At 41.8% G+C, this 26781-nt stretch overlaps 2 protein-coding genes across 3 annotated transcripts; one reads left to right on the top strand and one right to left on the bottom strand.

Annotated features, from left to right (window-relative positions):
• The first annotated feature begins 122 nt into the window (after positions 1–122).
• Positions 123–12487, top strand: LOC128733650 (calpain-B-like). 2 transcript variants are annotated; one of them, XM_053827388.1, is made up of 5 exons: positions 123–239; positions 1332–1554; positions 9931–10614; positions 10674–12078; positions 12139–12487. In XM_053827388.1, the coding sequence occupies exons 2-5, from the start codon at positions 1444–1446 to the stop codon at positions 12195–12197; spliced, it is 2259 nt and encodes a 752-aa protein (XP_053683363.1). In that variant the 5' UTR covers positions 123–239; positions 1332–1443; the 3' UTR covers positions 12198–12487. The 2 variants fall into 2 exon arrangements, with proteins under 2 accessions (XP_053683363.1, XP_053683362.1); XM_053827387.1 differs by lacking the exon at positions 123–239 and adding an exon at positions 997–1121.
• LOC128735493 (uncharacterized) lies at positions 12488–17814 on the bottom strand. The gene is made up of 2 exons (XM_053829974.1): positions 15456–17814; positions 12488–12507 (listed from the first exon to the last, which is right to left on the bottom strand). The coding sequence occupies exons 1-2, from the start codon at positions 17812–17814 to the stop codon at positions 12488–12490; spliced, it is 2379 nt and encodes a 792-aa protein (XP_053685949.1).
• Positions 17815–26781: the final 8967 nt, after the last annotated feature.

The raw sequence follows: 26781 nt of genomic DNA, 5'->3' as shown, positions 1-26781 counted from the left end.
AACATTTACTTCATCCTAAACAAAACAAAACCATCCAGGAGAGTAGGAGAGTAGTTCTCTTGTGAACCATTCGTTCATTCGATAAAACTGGTTTGAGTTTTTGTCTCATCAACGCCATGCCACTCGGTGACAACCTATTCGATGTGCACCGTTGCTTCAGTCCGTTATCGTTGCTCGGTTGAAACTACTGCGTCTCGATCAAATTACTCTGGCAGTCAGTGGCAGAAAAAGTACAAATGGTTAGTACAACAAACAACCAGCTAGTGCACGTGCAATATTGCTGTTAGTTATTAGTAACTCGGCTGGTGCATTGACCTGCCGGAAGAATCATCAATAAAAACGTGTACTTCGCCGGCTTTTCACTTGAAACAAGGAAAATCCTTCAAAGTTGTTTGATACGTATGATAAAGGCTGTCGTTCCATATGGTAACGAATGTTTTACGAGTGCCCGCGACTGCCTGCGTCATCAATTCGCCTTCTAGTTGCAATGCCTTCAGGGTGGATATGTTTAAACAGCTGTTTCGTGCTAACGATGCAACGGGAACCTACTGTCAGTAGAACTGATCCTCACATACACCGTGCGTCTCCATTTAATTGCAGTAACAATGATTGGTGACGAAGCAACTTGGTTTTAGTACTGGTTGCCACGGTAGCAGCATTATTTGTTTAAATTAATTCAAACAAGATAAAAAAATATTCAATCAACAATAAGATCTGGGATCAGTAGAACGAAGAATCAAATTGAAAACAAAAACAAACCGCTTTACTCGTGTGCATATTCTAGTGATACAACATAAGTGCTTTTTAAAATATACTGAGTAGTTTCACAACATAATATTTGAAGGAGTTACAAATAAAATGTTTAATTAGTGTTTTACATAAAAAAGAAACTATCTCCCAGTTTCAGTACTATACTATTCTTGATATAAAAACGAAATATATATTTATTTTACACTCTTTACCCCTTTCACACAATTGCAGCGTAAGAAATCATTACGCTGGTAGTAAATATAATACAGAGATAGCACGCCGCAAGCATAAGTTTGAGCTGGCTATCAGTGCAGAATTGAGAATGAATTTTTTTTATTGCCAGCGCAGCCGGCATTGGCTATATTGCCTTGGTAGGTATCTTGGTAAACAAAGAAAAGAGTGCGCGGTGTCTCATGAACCACGCCGAATGGCGACTATGTGCGATCATTATCAGGCGCTACTCTTGTCAGTGAACTGTTGACAGTCGCCGTGATCGGTGTGTACTGTGCATATTTTTATTAGTACCAAATTGAACGTATTTAGATTTATCAAGTGAATTTTGATAACCTTGCTACTTCCAGGGTTCAATTGTTTTACCCAACGCAGCATAAAATAAAATAGGCTGTGATATGATGTTCGAACGATAAGGTGAGCTGTTGCATACGAAAATTACAAGGCAAACAGTAGTTGAATATGACAAAGCGGATAATAGAAGCAAGTGTCGGTGGCAACCACGGATCTTCGACAATTAGTAGGCGGTCTTCCAAGTTTCTTGTGGTGGATTTTACAAATGATAATGAAGAGGTGAGTAAAATTTTATAAATAAGTGTAAAATATCTTAAAATCAAGAACAAATCGGTATAAAAATCATGAACGGAATCATTACGGAATTAATACCCATCCCATAAATTGAAATTCAGGGTATATTTTTATAAACATAATAATTTAAATTGTCAAGGTTTACGGAGTCGTCCTAGTCGGTTGCATAAAGCCAGCGTAGCTCGTGCTGCTTCAAACAGTCGTCTCTATTCAACTCGATCTTGGGCTACTCGTCAGCAATTTCCGAGGCCTTTCAAAACTCGCAATTCAGTGAGAATTCTACGTCAGACATTGGACGGACGCAAGCAAAAGATTTGGTTGCACCTGTCCGACGTCGGACGGAGAATGTTACGAAAGAAGTCACTTCCGTTTCGACCTGCTCGAGCCATCTCACACGTTGGCCTGCTCCATTCCTGGTACAGGGAAGCTGTTGAAGAGAACCAGTTTTATCGCACTGTCGCTAGATATCCTTACGACTTTCGCTTAATGTACAATGAAAATCTCTCCAAACAGTGCCTGTAGCAGCGCCACTCTACGCTTTCAGTTTATACTCCATTAAATATCGGGCCCTACTCTCACAGTTACCTCACCTAATTTTTTTATGTGAGAGAAAATTTGCAATTCTGAGAGTTACCTAGGTGACTCCGTTCCCCTGGGCGACTGTACAAATCAAATGTCTACCAACATTTGAAAGGGGCGGATAAGCCAACTGTCAAACAGAACGAGTGAGAGTTCATTTTCCTGCTCCAGCAAAAAATAACTGTTTGACAGTTGGCTTATCCACCCCTTTCAAATGTTGGTCGACAAATGAGGCTCGTAAGGTGAAGAGAGGGTGACTGTAAGAATACGACGCGTGAGAGAAGTGTGGTGAGTCAGGTGACTGTGAGAATAGGGCCCATCGTCCGCAGCACTTTCCACCTGAAAATGACAAGGCCGCGTATATCCTACTAGGGCTGTAGCCCGCATGCGTCGCGTCACGTCTAATTGAGAGCAAATCGGAGGTACGTTACGTAATGTTAACGCTCAATGAGGTGCAACCACGATACTTTTGCTCGTCTTGAATGCAATCTGGTATGATTGGTTTAAGTCTGCTTAATGTGGGCGATTGTTACCACGAAAATATATTGCGCCCCTCGCTTTGGCTACAGACAAGGCTCTTATATATATATAGATAAGAAGATGTGAGGAGCGTCACAGCTTCAAGGCTATATGCGGAATGTGACGTGATAGATTATGTTAGAAAAATTGTAGTTTCGAACGTAGTATGTATGTATGTATTAGGGCTGTCGGTATTGGGCCCTTTTGGTGAAAACCGGTATGTCGGTATTGGCGTGGAAAATACCAGTAATACCGATAAAATACCGGTATTTGCAGATTATTCGAAATCAATAGAAATGTTGATGATTTTCAGTAGAAGTCTTTATTTTCATACTTTAGCTTCAGTATTGGTACTTGTCAAAGTAGAATTTAAGCAGATATAATACGCTTAGCGATTTATTTCCCTTGCTAGAACGGATTTTGTTGCAACGCGTCCAACGATTGGAAAACTTCCGCTTTCATCGAAGTCTGACGAACGGCTCCAAGCGCATCAGTAATTTTCCTTTTATTTCTTCGAGCTTATTGTAGGGAAACCTGCTTTCAAAACTATTTTCGAAAATTCCGGTATTGCAGCCTCCAGCACTATCAACGCCCCGGCCTCTTACAGTATCTTCATGAATTTTTTCTCCATCCCCAAACCGAAACACCTTTGTATCCCAATCCCAAATAGCCCTAGCTGTACTGGCGGTCGGCCAAATGGGACCTTTGTATCCTCTTCATTATCGTTTACAGATACCTTGTCTTCTCTGTTATCAATCCGACTATTCGCAAATAGAGGCTTGGAGTTTGATCAATGTATCACTCGAAAGACTTGGAAAATGTTCCAAATTCTTTTCTGACAAATCCTTTGATGGCAAGAATGCTCAAAAAACGCAAAGATCACCATTTCTGATCAGGGCCCGGCATTGTCGAAACAAATAAATGACGCTGACTTTCTCTTATCTTTACTTCATACATGGAGTTCTGTTGAACAGAACGTTTCAAGCTAGCTCCAGCTGACGTTAGTAGCTGTTTGAAATGAAGACGACTGACAGTTTGGCCCGATTTGTCGATGTTGAGTAGGGTAATTACAATATGCGCTAAGTTGTAGGAACATCAAATTCAAATTCGAATGAGTAACATCAAATTCAAATCAATTCAATTGCATTCAAAGTTCCTGGCCTTCTACTGAATATTTGATAGAAAAATACAAATGAAAGTTTTAAGCCGATCGTCATGCAATGTGATGAAGTGAAGACCGTTAACGCTGATCATTAACGCTGATTGAAATCAATTTTGAAACGAAGCGGCGCTGCATCAGTTGAAACTTAAGCTTCATTACTTCATTGTTGAGTGATGATTTACTATTGTAAGTGACGTTGCTGGGAGCTGATCTTGTTTCGCAAAGTCGTTATTTGAGAGCTTCGAATAATTTGGTGACTTTTAAATATCAAGTTGTTCAAGAATAAATTTAAACGCGACGTCTGGCTTATACAATCGAAAATTTTTATAGCAAAGATGCTCTACTGTGCCTTAAACGGGTTCAAGAACTATAATTATTTGGCCCACAGCTTCACCCTCTTAATTGCTAGCATCATCATCAGAATTAATACCAAGTTGTTTTACTATGATTTTCACAATCTTCTATCAAACTTAGTTTGAATTCTTCGATAAGGAGCTTAAAAAACTAGGATATTAGAAAATATCGGAAACACCGGTTTTTTACCTTTTCAAAACCGGTATTTCGGTATCCAAAAATTGGTCGGTACTACCGATACTACCGTTTAGACAGACCTAGTATGTATGCATACCTTGGCGTAGCTAGGAAATTTCCCTGTGACGGGCCTAGGGGGGTTTTCAAAAAAATCACTTTGTATAAAAACATACAAGCGCTATCGTCGTCGTTGTTGTCAACAGCATAGAGCCGGAGTGGCTCGTCGGCAATTTCCCAATCGTCTTAGAGGTCTCAACGAAGCAAGCCACTTTTGACCTGGTCGAGTCATCCTGCACGTGGAGCCCCTTTGTTGTTGGTGCCGGTGGGGTTGTTGAAGAGAACTATTTTCGTTACATTTTCGTCCGGCATCCATACGACGTATCTGGACCACCGTAGCTTACCGACTTTTGCCAGATGTACGACGGGAATCTCTCCAAGCAATACCATTAGCTCGTGATTCATACGCCTCCGCCACTCTCCGCTGTTAGTTTGTACTCCACCAAATATCGTCTGCAGCACTTTCTGCTCGAACATGGCAATGGCGCGTATGTCGTCCGTGAGCAGCGTTCCGGCTTCAACTACATAAAGAACTACCGATCTAATGATAATTTTGTACATCCGTTCAAGCCGCCACCGTGTCTCAACCCTCGTTGCGTTTCGAAGGGACTCGAGCGCGTCTCCGAGATGCGCACGAAAAACACACTCGACCCAATGTGACTCTGACCAGTCCCGTCAGTTTATGCGGAAAACCGGTTTCGATCGACTGTATCGTATGCTGCTTCAAATACAAAAATGTGATCAGTGGGCACGTTTTACTCTCGACATTTCTGCAAGATCTGTCGGATGGTAAAAATATAGTCCATAGTTGCACGAGCCTCCATGAAGCCTGCCAGGTAATTCCCTACGAAGGTGTGTGCTATCGGTAACAGCCGATGTAACAAGATCTGGGCGCGTACTTTGTAGGCGGCTTTATCAGCGTTATGCCTTTCCTTCCATTCATTCCTTCGGTAGCTTCTACTCCTCCCAAATCTTGGAAATAACCCACTGTAGAGCCGTTGTCAGCGTTCCTTTGCCGGTAGAAAGTCCTTACCAGCGACTTTATTGGTCTTCAGTAACTTGATTTCTCGTTTGACTTCTGGAAGATCAGGTGCTGAGACATTACAATCTTCCATGGGCACTTCCACTTTAACTTCCGTTTCGCCTCCTTTTGGAACTTCGTCATTGCGGTGTTCATCGAAGAACTGCTTCCCCCTGAGGACCCTCTCGCGCTCGTTTTTGATTAGATTCCCTTCTTCGTCCCTATCACATGTCAGGCTTCGGTGTGTAATATCGTAACTACAAAGCTGTTAATGCCAAACGAATGGCTTTTGCGCGAGAAAAATAAGAAGGGAATTATTTTTGGGAACATATATACGGAATTTTATCCGGTTTCCAAATTCTAGAGGGGCCTGTAGAAGTCTGGAGAGGGCCTGGTCCCCTGAGTACCCCCTCCTGCTACGCCAATGATTGCACATATAGTAGCAGAACGGAATTAAACAGCAATCTCAACGGTCTCGGTGACGTTAGGGGCAACAATTGGGGAGAGTTTAGTAAGGTCTGTAGTTGTTGTTTCTATTGTTTCTTCAACGATTACTCCAATAATGGCAACCAACGGTTCCAGTCACTATCGTAACCTGGATGGGGCACATAACTTCAATTTAAACCTCCATTTCATTGCCGATTTCAAAACCAATTTTATGCTGATACCTAATTCTAATTTCTAGTAACATTTAAAGCCCAGAAGCTGGGAAAGTGTGGCAGTTGTCGCTTCAGAAGTGAAAGTGGTTAACAGTTAGCGAAAGGTAGAATTAGAAATGTGATGACAAGGAGGAATTCGACCATTACCCAAACTTTGAGATTTCAACGCCCAAATCAGTCAGAAGGAGGAATACAAACCAGTAATTTTAAAATTCAGCGCGATCCAACGCGTTACAGACATTACCTCTTTAACCTTTCGTTACTCGCGCCAACTTGGATTTATAGGCATGCTAAAACCTAATAGAATTCACTCGAATACTAATGTCACTTGATGAAAAACTTATGAAACTTTTTCCACCATTTGAAAGATCTTGGTCTGCGGATCAACTTTACTGAAAACAGTAATTTTCTAGACTAAACCTCGTGTTTTTAGTCTTGACCTTGAAATGCGCTCAAACATATATAAGCTACGCTTAACAAGTTGTCGTTATGCCTGATACCTTTTGTTCAATGCTGGAAGGTGCATGGGTCGAACCAAGCTATAATCTGAAATTAGAACCGGATTCGAACTCACAACATTTCAAGGTTAATACTAAAAACACGAGGTTTAGTCTATTTCATAGGAACGAAGCCTTCTCCCGAAAACCCGCGCTGACAATCGCGACTAACACGCTGACAGACGAACAGCGTCATACGCAACACGTTAACCGTAACTACCAATAACCCTGCCCCCCAGCGCCCTCACCTTTCCACGCTTTCCCCTCTATTTTCAAAAAACTTTTCATTACTTTTCTCTACCGTCCCTTCATCAATTGTAGAACCATCGTTTCAAAAAATAGTAATTTTCTATATTGCTGGAATCCCGAGTTATTCTGGAATAACGGTGACGGTTCACAGGCGTTGTATATAATACAACAGCGTGAATAACGGAGGGTTAAAGAACATGTTACCTTTGCTCAGCACAAAACTTGGGCATAAGTACACCTGAAGGTCAGCAAATCAGAATCACAGTTACGGACAATCGACCACGTTCGGATTGTTTGTCGGCACTTTTTAGACGCCATTGACGACTTGAGCCATTGAGCTAACGTAGACTCGGACTACCTGATCCGATAATGCATGGGATAAAGCCAAAAGTCTTCGTTAAGAAGAACGGGAAAAATGCGCTACCTGGTTATGCAGCTGGAGCAGGAGTATGTGGAGTTGGAACAGCAGCTGTACCTTTTTCAAGAAACGCGGCACTGAACGCATCCCGTAATGGCTTTGTACCGCGGGCCGAAATGTGTCGGGCTCGGGATAAACATGGAAGTATTTTGATGGACGATCGTGAAGCGAAGTGGACGCAGAGACAGGTCCAGATCCAGACAGGAACTGTGGCATCGGGAAAAGCAATTTCGTCGATCTCTCTCTCCTTCTCTCTGTCTCTCTGTATCTCTCTCTCCTTCCTAGCCCCCCTAGGCTGGTGTGCGTACATTGGTAATATGTGACCAATCCTCCCGAGAATTACCCGAGAATTGGTAATATCCAACTCCAGGTGGCCAGTGCCAGTTGTTGTTGACTTAGAGTTTTGCAAGTTTTGCATCGTTTGATAAACTTCAACGGTTGGTTGTGGTTCGAGCGGTCAGACGGCGGACGAAGTTTCGGATTCGACGACCGAGCATGATTTCCGTCGGTGACTTACCGTCTAAAGCAGAAAGATTAGGAGTGCTTCGGTAGGTGCCCAGAAAGGTGTGGAGTACTTCGCGTGTTATGCCTCTTCCCTGCTGGTTTTTTTTTAACAAACCGCTTCAAGCTGTCAACAAATCTTTCGGCTTGCCGTTAGATTGTCGATGGAACGGCACAATGGTTAGGTGCTTGATGGATCTCCGCATACGAAAGTCTTCAAACTTCCCGGACGTAAACTGCGGCCCATTGTCGTTGACCAAAGTTGGAGGGTTGCCAAACCTAGTAAATACGTTCGTCAGGATTTCGATTGTTGCTTCGCTTGTCGTGCTACGAGTTTCGAACATTTCGAGTCACTTTGAGTACGAATCCACGATGACGAAGCAGTATTCCGTAGCTCTTGGCTACGATACCGGAGCACACTTCGGTGTAGACTTTGCAGCGGTGGCGCAATGTTGGCATGACTTGAAGTAGTCGAAAAATTTCGCTGTCCACGAAAAGGCCAGTAGACAAAGGTGCTGGCTATTACTTTCATCCGTTGGATGCCAGGGTGACCACGGTGAAGCTGCTCCAAGTAGCGCCGACGGTACATCGAAGGAATGGCCAGACGATCGCCGAATAGGATGCAGCCTTGGACAGTGGTGGTTGGACTCCTGACGGTTACAGAAACATTTCAGTTCAGGGTCGATTTGCTTCGATGCTGGCCACCCGTCGTGCAGATAACGTTGCGATAATTAATCCTTGTCCGATCTCACGTGCTGGCTGATGAGTGGAGAGAGTACGTCTGCTTTGCCGAACTTCGTTGTAGGTATTTGGTCGATGGTAAAATCGTACAGGAGCAGCGTTAGTGTCCATCACTGCAGTCGGTTGGACGTTTAGACCGGAATGCCCTTCTTCGAACCGATAATACGAAAAAGCGGCGCATGATCGGTCTGCGAGTGGAATCGCCTACCAAACAGTATTCGGTGGAACTTTGTCTTTGTCGCTGTGTCACAGCGAATTTGATCGCTAGGCCTTGGCAATCAGATTGACTGTAGTTCCGCTCGGCCGGTATGAGAAGCGTCTGCCGATACGATGATGTCGAGTTTCGGATTGTGATGCGTAAGGAGCAAATCCGAAGCTAAACGCTTGCTGCCATTCTGTTTACCAACGGTATTCTGTCGTTCCAGCCCCGAACAGATAATCCAACAGGTACCGAAGAGAGTCATCCTGTGGTTAAATTTCCGGTGCCGTAGTAGTTAACCGCTCCAAGGAAAGAGCAAATACCGCTGCTGCTTGTACCAGGTGCACCGGAAACATCGGTGGGAGAAACCGTGTCAGTGATAGCTTGGATATTCGCTGGATCCGGTCGTAGGCCGTGGCCGTCGAGCAGGTAGCCCAAGTATTTGATTTGCGCTTGAGCGAATGTGTACCGTGAACCCCCGTTCGTTTGACCGTTTTTAATCTGAACACTTTTTAATTTGCACCCCGTTGGTTTGCACGACGTGCAAATTAAAAATGGTTCAAATGTCATTCTCAACATGACATCATTTGCTTATGCAGACAATGCGCATAAACGCGATTTGTTTGTACTGATCTAGCGTGTTTAATCTGTTTCACATTGCGTTTTCCCAACGATTATGATAGAAATCCGATCGGAGAATGAAATATTCGCTGCTTCCAACTTACAACTGAATCAAACCACCAAAACAATAACAAACAGTAGGGCGACCAGTTCACACAAGTTCCAGCATATTTAGGGTTGCCAGTTGTTCAAATTAAAAGCTAACCCCGTTAGTTTGCATGAGGAATCGTTCAAACGAACGGGGGTCCACTGTATTATATCAATCAATGCAACTCTAGGTATTGGGAGCTTTGCCCAAAGTTTTTTTGTCGGAAGATTTGACCACTGCGACCACTGCCCAAAGTTAAACGCGGTCTAAAGTAAACACCGCACTGGAAGCAAACACCGCGCTAGAACTGTTGCCAGAATGCTGTAAACAAAGGTGTTGTTCACATAACTGTAGTGCCAAAAACAACTAAAACTTTATCCTCTCTGTGTAATTTCTTCCAATAGCATCATAATCGATCCGGCAACCATGAAAGAGCATTTCATTTTTGATTTGCGCGGTGGTTAACTTTCAATGAAACTCACAATATTCATATTTTTTCCAATTTTCTCTCCCTTTCAGATCGCACACAAATCATTCAACGTGCACCAGAACCCACCAGCCCAAGATTTCTACCATCTGAAGCAGCGTTGCATAGCGGAGGGAACACTTTTCGAGGATCCGGACTTTCCACCGGATCATAGCTCCCTAACAAAACGTCCCACCAATCCGGATCCGGCGATCGAATGGCTACGTCCCGGTCAAATGTGCCGAAAGCCCAAGTTCTTCATCGACGGTGCCTCTCGGTTCGACGTTCGACAGGGCAGTCTCAACGACTGTTGGCTCCTGACGGCGACCGCTAATCTTACCGCTAATCAACGACTCTTTCGGAAGGCAGTTCCTTTGGATAATTCCTTCGCCGAAGACGAATACGGTGGAATATTTCACTTTCGTTTCTGGCAGTTTGGACAATGGGTTGACGTAGTGATCGATGATCGTCTCCCGACTCGGAAGGGTGAGTTGATCTATATGCGGTCTAGCCACAAGAACGAATTTTGGAGTGCACTGCTGGAGAAGGCGTACGCTAAGCTGCACGGTTCGTATGAAGCACTGAATGGTGGAACAGCCAGAGAAGCGATGCAAGATTTTACTGGAGGCATTACGGAGGCCTATCGGTGGAAAGGGGCAGACACTCCACCAGAAAATTTATTCGAGATCATACACAGTGGGTTCGAAAGGGGATCTATGTTCGCTTGCAACATTCTGGTAATTAGTATTAATTCTCAACGAATTTCTTTGACCTTAAGTTGTTTTTAAAATTTTAGCCTGACCCAAAAAGTTCGGCAGTTCACACCCCGGAAGGTTTACTAAGAGGCCACTCATATTCCATTACCAAAGCACACGTTTTCGATCCCACCTTGCACCAATTGGTGCGGCTACGCAACCCGTGGGGTGACGGTATCGAGTGGAGTGGCCCTTGGAGCGATCGATCCAAGGAATGGGATGCGATTCCCAAAGTTCAACGGAAGGAGATAGGGCTCACCATCGACAACGATGGCGAATTTTGGATGAATTTTAAAGATTTTCTTCGTTGTTTCGACCGTATAGAAATTTGCAATTTGTCGCCAGATCCTTTAGACGATCCGGAAACTAAGCTGCGCGGCTGGCAGGTATCAACAGTCGATGGAGAATGGGTAAAAGGATCCACTGGTGGTGGATGTATTGATTTTATGGAATCGTTCTGGACAAACCCACAGTATGTGATAAGGCTGAACCAACCGGATCGTGATGGAAACACTGGAATGTGTACGGTCGTTGTTGCGCTCATGCAGAAACATCGTAGAGCTGAGGATCTTGCCAGTTTGACCATTGGTTTCGTTGTTTATCGAGTTACCGAAGAAGATCTCCGTCATAAGCCAGTTCCACTGAAATTTTTCAAAAAGAATGCATACAGAATTGTTTCGCGATCCATTTACAGTAATTCGCGAGAGGTCAGCTGCCGATTGAAACTAAGTCCCGGAATCTATCTAATTTTACCTACTACCTTGCAACCCAACGAGGAGGGTGAATTTTTACTTAGAATTTTCTCCGAAATGCAAAACTGTTTGGAAGAGAACGACTGCACGATTTGCTTCGGAACAATGGATGATCGAGTGTCCGGGCCATTGCTGGAAAACGGCGACTGGGAGCAGATGGTTCGTTCTTTCTACGATATGGCCGATCGAAAGGGAGAAATTGATCACCTAGCGTTGGGTGCAATTTTAAATAAATTCTTTTTCGCTCCTCCACCGAAACCGAAAAAACGTTCAAGCTTTTGGAAAGATGTTCAACTGAGATTTCAGCATGTTTTATTTTGCTTCTGGATTTGCTCGGTTCGACCAAAGCAGCCCAACGGACGTGCAAGCACGGTAAACCGAGCTGTTGTACAGAAGATTTCTCAACTGCTTATCTCGCGGGTTAACTTGAACAAGTCGGCGCAATTGAACTACGATCAATTTCGTACGGTCATCCGAGATGTACAACAATGGCAGGCTGTTTTCAAACTGTACGACAAGGACAACAGTGGTCACCTCGATCGAAAGGAGCTTAAAAATGCACTGAACTCTTCCGGTTTTAACGTTAACAATCGTGTTCTTCATGAACTCATGAAGCGATGCCGAGAGCGAGGACTGGAATCAATGGAGTTAGTGGATTTCGTGTTATGTGCCGTAGAAGGACGGAATGCTATTGGTAAGAAAGTGCTAAACGATTGCAGTTTTTGGAGGTTTCATAGTTTTATTTTTTTTTTAGAAAAACTGCAACTGAAGGATAATCAAGCTCCCAACTCTGCCATCAGTCGAATCAAATAGCACGTCACTATAAATGCAATGCTTTACACACGCTTACAAAAAAATCAATGTGCCAATACTTTTATTAGAAGCTGTAATCAATACGTATTATATTATGCTGATAAATGAATGACAATCAACAAATCGCTATAAGTGGGATAAAAATATTAAATGCTTATATATACAAACTAGCTAATAACGGAAGCCGTTATTCTCTGTTATTCTATTTCAATTTTAGTGAAATAAAAATAAAGCAACTAACCTGCGGTAAGTAGCAGGAACTAAAAGCCCTAAACATTACTTCTTTTAAGTTATTTAACGTTCATGTTGCCTACAACGAAAGGTAGATTCTTAAAATAAGGTTTTCAACACGGTTACTATTCGAAGCACTCTTGAAAGTTTACACGGATAAAAGTCTAAATTAATTTTAATTCGAAGCGACTTCGTTAGAATTCCATATCTCTAGTTTGTTTACGTAATGCAGTAGGTAACCAAGGCAACATTGATGGGTTTGAGGCTGGTTCAAACCAAATGACAATATTTTTCATGAGAACATCCGAAAACAAATTTTAAAATACAGGTTTTTTGACGTAGGACTACGTCTTTGTTTACTATACTGGGACTGGGTAGCATTTTGTAAAAACGAAAAATAGAAGTGTAACGTTTGAATGAAATATTTCAAACGCTAATAGCTACTATACTACTGAACGAAACAACAGTTAATATGTCGTTGGATAGATAAAATGTCCAGCAATTTTATAGTAACATATTAATAATAATTTTTTATACGCTAAATAGTGAAAATGTGTGTAAAGTTTTAAGGTCGAATTTTCCCATACATTTCCCTTTTGATCGCCTAGCTTCACAGGCACGGATGACAATTAAATACACCAAAGGATTTGGATCCAAATGATAACCTTTGAGACCACTTTGTAAGCCACACCCCTTTTCCAATCCAATTGGCAACATCGATGGCTATTGACGGCAACACCGACCCCGAAGACAAGCGGAATCAGAGGACAATGGCCAACGTAAATCCCACACGATGCACTTAACATTACATTTTGCATTATCCCCATCGCAGACATGCGAAATTGTTCGATAGCTTGCTCAATCAGTGTCGGACAATCATTTAAGCAGCAGCAGCCGATATGGTTTCCTCCACCACCTACACTAGCTTACAAGTAGCAGCGGCAGTGCCAGTGACTATAAAATGGTACTCTTGGTTCGCCGTCTGCTCAATCATCGCACAATCGCACTGACGGACGGTCAGTATTTACCATCGACGGTTATTGGTGGCGAAACCAACGGCATTTGGCGGCAACACCAGCGATCGGAGGCAACACCGATAGCAATTGGGAGGTAAAAACGATGGCATTTTGGCGGCAATAGGAGACAAATCCAAGGACTTTTGCCGCAATTAATGTCAGCTTCGATGACAATTCGAGGCAAACCCGATGGCATTTTGGCGGCAACTTCGATCGCAATTATCGTAAACCAACACTGATGGCAAACGGAAACGGAACGACTGACTGGCAGTAAATTCAGCAGCAGGCCGTTGTGGTCTTAAACAGTTCTTATAAGAGCTATAGTAATTGAAGAATGGAAAGATTTTTCTACATTTTCTAAATGGTTAACGTTCCATTCGGATAATTATTTGAGCAGCAGCAGCAGCCGATCTGGTTCCTCCCACACCTACACAAGTAGCAACGGCAGTGCCAGTGACTATAAAATAGCACACTAGGTTCGCCGTCTGCTCATTTATCGCACTGACGAACGGTCAGTATTTTGATAAAACTAATCCATTTCTACTTTACAGTGATTTGGTATTTCCTATCACTCCTGTATTAGCGGGCAGCCATCATCCTAGAGTCTGAAGGACCGAATAGCGACATATCTATATATTGGCAACAGTAATTATAGTACTGATTTTTAAGAAGTGCTATCAGCTCAAACATAGTTCTTTTCAGGGCCACCAAACAATTTCAAACGGTTTTTTTCAAAACCACCAATTGATTCAATGAAGAATTAAATCAGAATATTACGCTCTTCTTTTATAAATAAACACTCAAACAATGATACTCACAGATACTCAAATATGCATATGCCATAAATGCAGTTTGCATTAGTCTTTGATCTAAGGATCAGACATAAAGTTATACTTCATCGATTAAAACATGTTAATTTGTTAATTTGTTAATTTATTATTAAATCAACGGGCTCGAGATAGCCCCAATGATTGTCGATAGTTACATAAAAATACAGTCAAGTGAGTAAAATACAAATACAAAAACAGTTAAAATATAAGTCTACATCACTCGCGGATTATTGCTCCCGAAAAAAAGCTTGCAAATCTTCTGCCAAGTATTCGACGCGACAGATGAAAATCGAATAATGACGACACTTAATTAAAAACTCGCTGCAAGCCACCGAAAGCGCCATTCATAGAGTAATTAGTGCGACGAACTGGTAGTCTCAGCATGGCGCTATTACGCAGTGCTCGTGGTTGTACATTTATGTTAATCTGCTCCATAAGCACAGGGCTGTCTATTCTACCCTGCAGGCAATCCGCAATAAACAAAGCTCTAGAGGCAGCTCTACGAACATAGAGAGGTTCCAAGTCAATCAGCTGACAGCGGCTTACATAACTAGGTAGACGGAACGGGTCTCTCCATGGCAACCTACGCAAGGCGAATCGAAGAAATCGGCGCTGAACTGATTCAATTCTCTCTGTACTGTTGTTGTAGTTAGGATTCCAAACGGGCGAACAGTATTCCAGGATGGACCGCACCAGCGAACAATATAGTGACTTAAGGCAATATATATCAGAGAACTTTTTCGCGATCCTGAAAATGAAGCCTAATGACCTCGAAGCTTTAGCGATAATGTACGAAATATGCTCCTTGTACGTTAACTGCGGATCCAAGATAACTCCCAGGTCTTTTATATACGAAACACGTTCGATGGGTGTGCCATTGAGCTCATAACAAAACAGGATCGGGTCTTTTTTTCTGGAGAAAGTGATTATTGAACACTTCCCCGGGTTCACTAACATGCGGTTCACATCGCACCAAGCGGCAAAGGCCTCCAACTGATTTTGGAGAAAGTGACAATCGTCTGTCGAACGGATCTGGGAAAACATTTTTAGGTCATCTGCATACGAGAGTCGAGGGCATTTGATAGCCAAATTAACGTCGTTGAAGTAGAGCAGAAAGATCAAAGGTCCAAGATGGCTTCCCTGAGGTATACCTGAAGAGGCTAGATAGCTATCGGACCTACAATCTCCAATGGCAACCACCAACTGTCGATTGGTCAGATATGAGCGAAACCAGCGCAAAAGGTTGTCGCTAACGCCCAGTCTATGCAATTTTGCAATTGCGATGTCATGGTTTATCTTATCAAAAGCGGCCGACAAGTCTGTGTATAAGACATCGGTTTGAGCACGGTGGTCCATACTTCCCGTTATGTATGATGTTAGACACAGCAGGTTAGTAGTGGTAGAGCGCTGGGAAATGAAGCCATGTTGATCGGCACTTAGATATTGTTTGCAGTGTGACAATAGAGGTTCCATGATTACCAACTCAAATAGTTTTGAAACTGCACTGAGCGATGTGATTCCTCTATAGTTGTTCACATCTCGTTTACTACCTTTTTTATGCACAGGAAACATATGCGCAAATTTCCAACATGATGGGAATACGCCGCTAGAGATAGACATTCGGAATAGGTAAAGCAATGGCGTCAACAAACAGGATATGTGTCTCTTCAGGAATGCAGAAGGTACTCCATCAGGTCCAGGGTTGAAGGACGACTTAAGCATGGAAGCGGCTTTTGAGATTTTCTCGACGTTGACATCAATGGCACCTAGTGTTTGACCATAAATTGGAACATTGCATGCTGCTAGGGCAACATGGTCGACGCTCAATACCTCGTTAGTGAAAACACTTGCAAATTTGCTGGAAAAGGAACGGCATATATCCTGAGGTGCGGCAGCGATTTCCCCGTTATACTCCATAGAAGACGGGAGGCCGGACTCTCTGCGTTGATCGTTTACATAGTTCCAGAAGCACTTCGGGTGACGCTTTAGTTTCCGTTGAATGCTCTGTTGATGCCGTGAAAAGCATTGCCTACTGGCTCGCCTATATAAGTGGCTCACTCTCGCATAATGACGTTTTAGCGAAAGCGTGCGATGCTTCGTGAATCTCCGCAATGCTGCTCTTTTGAATGACTTCAGTTTGCGCAACTCATTCGTGTACCAAGAGGGGTGAGAAGTGTTGCGGTGACTTCTTTTCGGGACGTGTCGATCTATAACATATAACAGAACATGTGAAAAGGTTTGCGCCGCAGCTTCAACGTCCTCTGGGTCAAGTATCTCTGCCCAGTCAATACTGGACAATACGCCATTAATACTATGCATATCAGCTTTACGGAAGTTGTAGGATATAGCCGCGGGAAATTCAATGAAGTCGCGAAGGGGCTTGTCCTCAATACAGACTATCAGGGGTGGGTGGTGCAGAACTGGCTTAATTAGCGGACATGGAGCTGCGGTGATGAAGGGGGGCTTTTCTAATGAGCTCACGAAACAGAGATCCAAGCAACGGTTGTTTTCGTTAACTACATGGTTAACTTGATGGAGCATTGCAGCACTATAATTGTCGAGAAGGTTTACTGCAGCAGCGTGAATCGTCGAGTTTTCAGGATCCGGGAAGAGAAATCCGCTATGGACAGGTTTCCATGATATACCTGGCAGGTTAAAGTCGCCCAGAATGATGATCTCATCTAGAGGAGTCGCCCCTCTCATAATAGAGTACACCGATTGACAGTGGACATCAATAAGATCGTTGTCGCGGACACGATCAGGTGCGATGTATAAAGCGCAAAGAAAAAGTGTGCGATCACTTAGCTTGATGGCCGTCCAAATTTGCTCTACACAGTTCCATGCATTGTTCTCGATAGCCCTGGCTTCTAACCCGCGACGGACAGCTATCAAAACACCACCGCCGATAGCTTTGCGGCTATTATTCGGGTTCCGATCGCAACGAAAAACCTCGTAATCGGATCCAAACACTTGACTGGAGACTGTTCGGGAATCGAGCCATGTTTCGCAAAGGGCAATGACATCATAGCAGCGATCTGAGACAGCTAGTCGGTACTCTTCAACATGAGAATTCATTCCACCGGCGTTTTGGTAGAAGACGATGATATCTTCCTTGCGGCTCGGAGTGGAGCAATCCGTTTCTCTGACAAATACGTTAGGTGGATGTTGTCCATTTTCGATGCTGAAGCAAACAGGATTCTCGCCGTCGTCGGCGGGCTGGGCTATCCTCTTGTCAAAAGATGGCGCAACTGGACCATTTTCGCGAAAATTAACGTAGTCCACAGTACTGTGAATCGGATCAACATCAGGCAGCGAATGAACAATATCGTGACTATACTTGCATGAGGGGGCAAGTTGGAAGACCCCTGATCCACATCTAGCCACAGGTCCGGGACGACTTTGCTGGATACTGGCAGGGGACGGTACGACTGGGCTAGAGGAACCAGGAGCTTCCAAAGTGCAGTCCAATGAGCGTCCCGGTGGTGAAAAATGATGACTCGGACGATGACACGGGTGTTGAATGTTGACGAGATGAGACATGCCCGTTGGCAGTAACAGGTTGGCAGTAAAACGGTCACGAGTGGTTCTGGTAGGCCATGTTATCAATGTAATGAGTATTATATGACACAGTCCTACGTCACCCTTTCGTACAACCCTTAGGGCTGTATACCTTGTAGTTTTTATTCCTGGTTTCAATTTTATAAACTTTTCCAGATGTAGTTTCGCATCTATTCAACTAAGAGAAGTGGAAGTGAAATCTAAGCAAATCCACGTGAGAATTTGGCCTAGTATCGACGAGCACGGAATGAGTTGACCACGATCCTGAGGAGGAAAAAGCGCCAGAAGTAGGACAGAGATCGTGATGAGCTGGAACAACTATTCCGGATTAATGACACGCGCAAGTTTTACAAGAATATGAATTAAGCTCAATATGGCTACACACCTAAAACTAATATGTGGAGAGATGAGCGCAAGGTGATCGACTGGTGAAAGCAGTTCTCCTACTCCTACTCCTTCGCAGACGACCTCGACATCATTACTAGAAACCTTGGGACGGCGGAGGATATCTACGCCAAACTAGAAACGGAGGCTAGGAGGATGGGGTTACAAATCAATGCGTTGAAAACTAAATAGAGTACAGGAGGGTATTTTCAGCCCATTAAGCGATAGCATCTATTTTTTCGACCTATGGTCTAGTTCTAGTGGAAGAACAGGTGGTTTTGACGTTCTTTGAATAAAAATAGTAGATTACTTACAGTCTCGAGAAAATAGTTATAACATATTAAAATTGTATGTCGGCAAAGTATATTTATTGGCGAAAGAAATGGCAAATAGGCTGAATTTAGAAACCTGCTGAAAATACTCTCCCGTACCCTATATGGTAGGCTCCAGAGAAAGCAACGCTTGTCTCCCACGAAAAGTGACTATTGACGGCGATGAACTGGAAGTGGTTGATGAGCTCGTATATTTGGGATCTCTGGTCACCGCCGACAATAATACGAGTAAGGAGGTCCATCGACGCATTTAAGCTGGAAATCGTGTCACTTTTCCCTCCTCAAGACACTTCGATCTAGGAGTGTACGCCGCCGCACAAAGCTGACGATGTACAAAACGCTAACCAGACCGATAGTCCTCTACGGACTTGAGACAGTAACTTTGCTTACGGAAGACATACATGCACTAGCTGTATTTGAACGAAAGGTGTTACGGACTATTTTTGGTGAAGTACAAAGCCATCCCGGCTCTCGACTGGTAAATGCGATACGGACGATCAGCTCGTTCTTCGGCAAACAGTTTACGGAAGTGCAAGGTGATCATAGATGGTTTCGATACTCTTCGTTGGCTAAAAAGAAGCCAATTCGCCGAATACGGAGATATTTTCAAACAAAACAAAATTTGAAATGATCATTATAGCGTGCGGAGTATGCGTAAGTGAGCATTATGTTGGTTTGTCTGTGAAATAACCAACGGAGTTATAAATTGACGTCTACTTCACACAAAAATGTATACCGTGGACCCCCGTTCGTTTGACCGTTTTTAATCTGAACACTTTTTAATTTGAATCCCGCTGGTTTGCACGACGTGCAAATTGAAGATAGAATTAACAAAAGGGCGAATGTCGCAGGCGTAAACAAACCGAGTGAGCCCTTTTGTTAATTCTATCTAGAATTAAAAATTGTCGACTAACATTTGAAAGGGGCGGATAAGTCAACTGTCAAACAGAACTAGTGAGAGTTCATTTTTCTGTGCTGCTCCAGCAAAAAATAACTCACTCGTTCTGTTTGGCAGTTGGCTTATCCGCCCCTTTCAAATGTTGATCGACAATTCTCGCGTAACTTTTCAAAAGGACCTAAGTAACAATGAGAGATTCTCTTTGTGCCTCTTCTCTTTCACCTCCCACGGCATTTCAAATGCACTTTAAAGTACCAGCTTTGCATGAATCGGTTGCTAGCGTCACTATCTAGTTAAGCATGAGGAAATTTGTTGTTAGAATGCATTTATGTCGCCGTAATAATCAGAAGAGCCAAATAGAGTCTGTTACTTAGGTCCTTTTGAAAAGTTACGCGAGAATTGTTCAAATGTCATTCTCAGCATGCCACATTTTCTTATGCAGACAATGCACATAAACACGATTTGTCTGTACTAGTCTCACAGAGAACAGACATTTATGCTCATATAAAATATCAAGCAAATGGTGTGTAAACTTTTTAATAAGACACTAGCGACATCTCACATCAGGTGCACCAGTTGTCCAATATCCTCGTTGCCAAATTTAATATATTGTTTTGTTATATTCTGCATATTCGAAATACTGGCTACCTAGGGCTACTCTGATATAAGTTACTGTAGCAACGGCAGTAACTTTGTTTATGTTATTTATTGAACCTGGCTGAAAATCGAAAATAGAAACCAAAAGGCGGCGGCACATGCAGCAGCCTTCTCAACTTTGATCACATTCCAGAGAACCTTACCGTTATGAAGACTTTCGTATAGACGAACGGGTGCGGGAAGCCGCACAGAATCTTTTTGAACCAAAATGCAAAAAAGTTGGTTTATTTACACAAAGATAGTTTCACGGATGAGTTAAAAAGGAATAACTCAAGCACTGCTATTTTTAATAAATGTTGTTTACTTTCATTTTTGGTTCAACAGATTGCATAAACAACACGCTAGTGCTATAGCGACGCCTTGGTGAAAACATGAATACTTTGATATGCATTGACAGACATTAAAAATCAAAATGAATCCTCTTAGTGATATGAGCGCCACGTAGCGGGAGCATTACAACTTACTTTCAAAATGACGGCTGAGCTTTTACACACGTAGCGAGTTTAAGATGAATGTCTGTTCTCTGTGCTAGTCTATCGTGTTTAATATGTTTCGCATTGTGTTTTCCCAACGATTATGATAGAAATCCGATCGAAGAATGAAATATTCGCTGCTTGCAATTACCAACTGAATCAAACCACCAAAGCAATAGATTAGAGCGGCCAGTTCATACAAGTTCCAGCATATTTAGGGTTGCCAGTTGTTCAAATTAAAAACAAATCCCGTTAGTTAGCATGAGGAATCGTTCAAACGAACGGGGGTCCACTGTGCTCTTAACTGAGTTTACCTGTAAATAGGTTGGGATTAGCAAAAAGCAGCAAGGGACCATTCAATAATGACGTCCACGGCTTGTGACAGAGGTGAGGAGGGGGTGTAGACAAATGTGACATCCATCGAAAAAAAAAGTAACCCTTCAATGTGCACGCTGAAAAATTCATTTATAAAGAAAACTTACTTATCTAAAGGCGATAAACATAATTTACATCCCCAGAGTAAACTATGATGTTTTAAAGCAACATTGCGCATTTAAGGGTTAAAAAAGGCTACAAAAATATATTTTTCAGTCATTCATCACTCATCGATTTATTTTGATTATTTTGATTGATTTATTTTGATAGCTGACTTTAGGAACTCGTACCCCGATATTATCGAAACAAATAAATGAAACTGATTCTGACTTTCATTCGCTTTACACATGAAGCGACTTGTTTTCTTTGTTGAATAGAACTATTCAAGCAAGCTTCAATTGAAACTGATGATTGTTTCAAATTGAAAGTCAGGCACGATTTGTCAATGACTAGATTTTTCATACCATACCAGTTGCATTCAAAGTTTTTAACCTTCTACTAAAAATTTGATAGAAAAGTACAATTTAAACTTTAAAACGTGCTTTAAAAGCTACTGTCATGATGTAGTGAAACCTGCTCCACCGACGAAGATTGGAGCCTGTTTTGAAGCGAAACGGTGCACTTCACTTGGAAACCAAATTTTTAGTTATAATTGGAAAATTTAAATTTTAGTTTTCCGAGAAAATTTGTGACTGTTTTCTTTTAATGAATCATACACTAAACTTTTGAAAGAATAAGGAATTCTTAGAAACTTTGTACTTTTAACATTTTTTTTTTGAGTGTGTGACGTCCAAAGGGGAGAGGGGGGATTCTGAGTTTTGTGACACAATCGGACAGAGGGGGGCGGGGGGTCTAAAAAGCAGAAATTTGATGGACGTCATATTTGAAGCGTCCCCAAGGTTAAAACTATTCAAAATTCTCCTAAATTGTACAAACTCACATTTTGAGTAGAAAATTTCATCAACTTTAGCTACTTGCTATCAACAATTGAATTATTTTCTCTGTAACTAATAACACAGTTCTGCATCAACTTTTCAAAGGGGCCAATCTGAAAAATTTAAACAAACCGAGTTAGGATTATTTTCTGCTGGACTAGCACAGAGGAAAAAAGCCTGTACTCGATTTGTTTACATTTGCAGGTGACCCCTTTTGAAAAGTTGGTGCTGAGTTTTGTGTTTCTTGAAAAACTTAGTTTGTACACTTTAAGGTCATTTTGAATAGTTTTAACCAAGTTTTTGCTCAATCGAATCTATTTACAGGTAAATTAGAATTAGAATTTACCTGCAAATATTTAAACTTAGCTTGAAATATTGGTTCCTGAATCTGCTGTTAAGCTTTAAACGCGGCGAACAAATAAAATTGAGAACATTTAATAAAATTTTATACATTACGTTGCAATTTTGATTATTAACAAGGTAATTCTAGAAAACAAAATTTTAGTGTTGTTTAACTTGATTATAAAACTGAAATTCTTATCTTAAATGTATTCCCAACAAACACCGAAGCTGAATTAAAATGCTACTGATTTGGTCACAGCTGATTTAACTCTGAATACAGGTGGTAGACGCTGAATAAATTTAAGCAAAGACCTCTGTATTCTATAAATGATTAAGCAGCCACCGAATGCGCTGTAAATCAGCTCCTTCACATAATAGTGTCACAAGCAGATTAGGTGCATCTTCAACCCTTCCACAACCCGTCAATATTCTCAATAATTGTGCTATACTAACTGACTAAACTATTTATCATCTTAATAAACAACCCTCCCACGAAACATTTATGCGCTGATTAAATATTTTAGTAGCCATTATTATTCAGCCATAGCTGAATATGCATCGCCCTTTATATAACCTCCGTGCGCCTTGTTTCCAGCTTTGCGCAAATTGGTTATTTAAAAACGCGCAAAAGCCTCTATTAAGCTCCATAACAGCTTCGAATGCAGCTATTAGCAAGCGCGATGCTTGATAAAATCACCAAATTTACATGTTTAAGAGCTGAAAAAAGGTTTTTATTTCTAATACTAAACCGTAGTTCAGCCACAGGTAGAATAAATTCAGCTATAAAAGCGTTTGATCAGCCTGAAATTGTTACTTGGGTAGCTGCTTCCAAAGCTGCAATGGAGCTTAATAGAGGCTTTTGCGTGTTTTGAAATAACCAATTTGCGCAATGCTGTCAATTCTATTTTTATGCTTTTTCAGTCGCTTAATCAACGTCTCATCAACCTTTATGCAGCCAAAAAATAATCTATTTTTAAATTTCAAAAATGGAACGCGTCATATTTATTTTGCTTTGGCGTCATAAGCTATATTTTAAATTTCGAATAACTTGAATTCGTATATGCAAGCTAATTAAAAATGCATGTCGCCATCTTTCGGGAATTGAACCGCCATCTTCTGAAATTAAAAACTTTCCAATTAAATTCTACTGTTTATATTTATTCGTGACAGATACGTATTTCGCCTACGACATGCAGGCTTCATCGTCTGTTTACGAAAATCTTGTACACTGGATCGCCTTAAACTAACTCGTAAACAGCAAGAGCAATTGCTGTTTACAAGTTGGTTTAAGGCGATCCAAACTGCATAAAGTAAGCACTCAAATGGTGTTTGACCAAGCGATGTTTAAGCTACTTTAAGTTTTTCCAAACCAGCTTTCCTCCAAAGCTGATAAACAAGTTTAATAGCGGATTTGTCTGCTAAACAATCCGCTTCTAAACAGCCATAAACGTAGAACCGTTTTAAGGTTGCTTAAAGGTGTTAAAGTGGCTTTATAAACCAGTAGACGCTTTCATTAGGCTCACAGCTTTCAAACTATTTTAAAGCTGCTTAAGGGTGTTAAAGTGGCTTTACAAACTAATACCAAGCTTTCATTCGGTTTACAGCACACATACTATCAGATCATAGAGTTTCGCAATTAGACTGACAGCAAAAATATATGTCAGTTATCGACATTATCGGCTGCTTCAAGTGTAAAGATATTTTCACTGTCTGTTCTGTAGGTGCAGATGGGGCGGATCATACGATGAGTGCTTATGGATCAGAGGATGGCGGTTCAATTCTCGAAAGATGACGACATGCAATTTTAATTAGTTTGTGCATATACGAATTCAAGTTATTCAAAATTTAAAACATAGCATACGACGCCATAGCAAAATAAATATGTGGCGTTCTATTCTTTTTGAAATTTAAAAATAGATTATTTTTGGCTGCATAAAGGTTGATGAGACATTGATTAAGCGACTGAAAAAGCATTGCGAAACTATTTCTCGTTCTAAAAATAGAATTAACAGCATTGCGCAAATTGGTTATTTAAAAACACGCAAAAGCCTCTATTAAGCTCCATTGCAGCTTTAAAGCAACTACCCAAGTTACAATTCCTGGCTGATCAAACGTTTTTAGCTGAATTTATTTAACCCGTGGCTGAACTATGGTCTATAGTATTAGAAATAAAAACCTTTTATCAGCTCTTAAACATCTAAGTCAAGCTTCGGGCTTGCTAATAGCTGCTTTGAAGCTGTAATGTAGCTTAATAGAGGCTTTTGCGCGTTTTTAAATAACCAATTTGCGCAAAGCTGGAAACAAGGCGCACAGAGGCGATATAACGGCTTAACAAGTGTTTTTCCGCCTCGAATAAAATAGGTTGTATAAGTTCTCCAATTTCGGCTGAATAAGTATTGTACAGTTGTTTACATAAATTTTATTCGATGCATATCCAGCTATGGCTGAATAATTATGGCTGCTAAAATGTTTATTCAGCGTATAAATGTTTCTTGGGTTGTTTAGTGATTACTATTCCACTCTGTGCCGTTTGAGAAAACTCGAACGATTTCGAAGTTGGTTAGGTTTAGCTAATAATTTCAACATCATCATCGTTGAAATGCTTTGCAAATCTGCTGGTTAAGCAGCCCGCTAAAAACAGAACTCAATGAATAATTCATTATTAGCCTTTTCATTTTACTTCTTTATCCACGCAAACCAGATAAATGTTTATAGAATAAACCAACAAAATTTACTTAACCACTGCATTTATACAAGCCTAACTGTCAAATCCCCCAATTAACGAGCTCTCAACAAGTGAATCATTGCAGTTGCAGTAAATATTGAATTTATCTTCAGAGATATGGAGATATGTTTACAGATGATTATTTATTAATATTAAATTTAAGTGATAAATTCCTGTTTCTAAAAATTGGTTCAGTGTACGCACATCATCCGTTCTCACCGTTCACACTCACTGGGTGCACCCTGCCTGCCAGTTTGCAGTTCCCGAAAGAATTACAGCAGTTGCACGGCGAAATTCTTTGACAGCTGCTGTCATCGCTCAACTTCTGGCGATTACGGTACTTTTGCTTGCAGTTTCTCTCCCATCGCGGCCTCGCTCACGCTTCGCTTGAATTGGTGTCGAACAAGTGTGTTGGTGATTTTCCCTATCCAGACAGGAGTTTGCGTCAGTGTGTTGCGTGTAAGTTTTCGGAGCTTTTTGCGACCCATGAGCGAAAAGCATCTAGCGCTGTGTGCGAAGATGTAAAATGTGTAAAACAAAATGTCCACTGGGCTGGCAAAGTGGCAAAAGGCGAATTTCATCAATCCGCAACGCGAAAGTGTGAGTGCTGCTTCGGCTACTTTGGCTAAACTGGCACGCACACTGTAACCAACAGGGGCGAAAAGAAGGCAAGGCTCTCGTCTCGCGGCTGCTGATGGCTGATGAAGGAAAGCAACCAAGTCTCGCAGCTCACTTGCCAGCACAGAAGTAAGTTTGGCTCCGTTTCGTTCGTGCGGGAAGGCAAACCTACTGCAGGCTGTGCCGAGGAGTTTTGATGTGTTGGATTTTTCTTCGGGCCACAGCAAAGCTGAGCTAAACCAGCAGCGTTTCCTCCTGTGCTAGTGAATAGTGAAATCAAATTGACGTCGCGAATAAATTGTGCAGATTTTTCATGGATTTTGATCGTGTGCAAACGGTGGGAGCCAATTTTATGCAGAGAAAATTTTCCTGTTTTTCACCTTGGTCGAGTTTGAGGAGTCATAAAAAGTGTTAAAAGAGGAAGAGCTGCTGCTGAAAAAAGTGTGTGTGTGAAAGCCGTAGGTTTTTTTTTCTTCAGTGCAGCGCCAGCACTAGTGTGTGGCAGCAGCCAGAATAAGAAAAAAAGGTGGCAGCAGAAGAAACCCAACTAAAGAAATTTGAGCAAAAATGAGTGAAAAAGTGGTCGTTTTCAAAGTGGAAAATTGCTTGCGAAAATAATAACCTAGGGTCTTCCGGTGGTTAGACAATCTGATTCTGTGCATCATAAAGACCGGAAGGTGGGGTTCTACGTTTCGAGCGCAAAAAATCTTGCGCCGTGGCGAACTAGAGAAAGTGGCTAAAAAAGTGCAAAACTCGCTGCGATGGTGAAAAAAGGGAACCCAAATACGGAATAAAGTCGTGCAACTGTGTGGAAGTGGCTGTCTTCTTTCGCAATCTGGTACCCGGCACCTAAAACAGGTTTTGTTTTTAACTTGGTGTAAAGCCTGCATAGAAAAGGGACATCACTGACGTGCTTCTTCGGGAAAAAAGGGTAAATATCTAATTTTGCTTATTTTTGCTGTTTGGATAAACCAAAAACCAAATGATCGAATAGTCTGCTATGAGTTAAAACTATCCCCCGATTCCGCTGGTCCACACCCTCCAAGGCTATGACCGCACTTTCGAGGGACGAGGCGTAAGTGAAGCGTAAAAAACGCAGAAACGCAAGAAAAAGAAAATATAATGTAAAGCTAGTGTCTTGCCGTTGCACGTTTTGCTGCTGAGTAACCCCATTTTTCGATGGATGAATGGATCATTCGGGCTCTGCTTT

This window comes from Sabethes cyaneus, chromosome 2 (assembly GCF_943734655.1).
Source record: "Sabethes cyaneus chromosome 2, idSabCyanKW18_F2, whole genome shotgun sequence".
NCBI classification, from domain to species: domain Eukaryota; kingdom Metazoa; phylum Arthropoda; class Insecta; order Diptera; family Culicidae; genus Sabethes; species Sabethes cyaneus.
Note: the sequence above shows the minus strand (reverse complement) of the source record. Positions and strands in the feature narration are given on the sequence as shown.

Excerpts from the sequence above, each read along its gene's own strand:
- LOC128735493 (XM_053829974.1), bottom strand. The coding sequence starts at position 17,814 with ATGTCTCATCTCGTCAACATTCAACACCCGTGTCATCGTCCGAGTCAT. Across the intron at positions 12,508-15,455 it reads GGTGGTTGCCATTGGAGATT|GCAACATGAACGTTAAATAA; the intron begins GTAGGTCCGATA and ends CTTTCGTTGTAG.
- LOC128733650 (XM_053827388.1), top strand. The coding sequence starts at position 1,444 with ATGACAAAGCGGATAATAGAAGCAAGTGTCGGTGGCAACCACGGATCT. Across the intron at positions 10,615-10,673 it reads TGTTCGCTTGCAACATTCTG|CCTGACCCAAAAAGTTCGGC; the intron begins GTAATTAGTATT and ends TTAAAATTTTAG. Across the intron at positions 12,079-12,138 it reads AGAAGGACGGAATGCTATTG|AAAAACTGCAACTGAAGGAT; the intron begins GTAAGAAAGTGC and ends TTTTTTTTTTAG.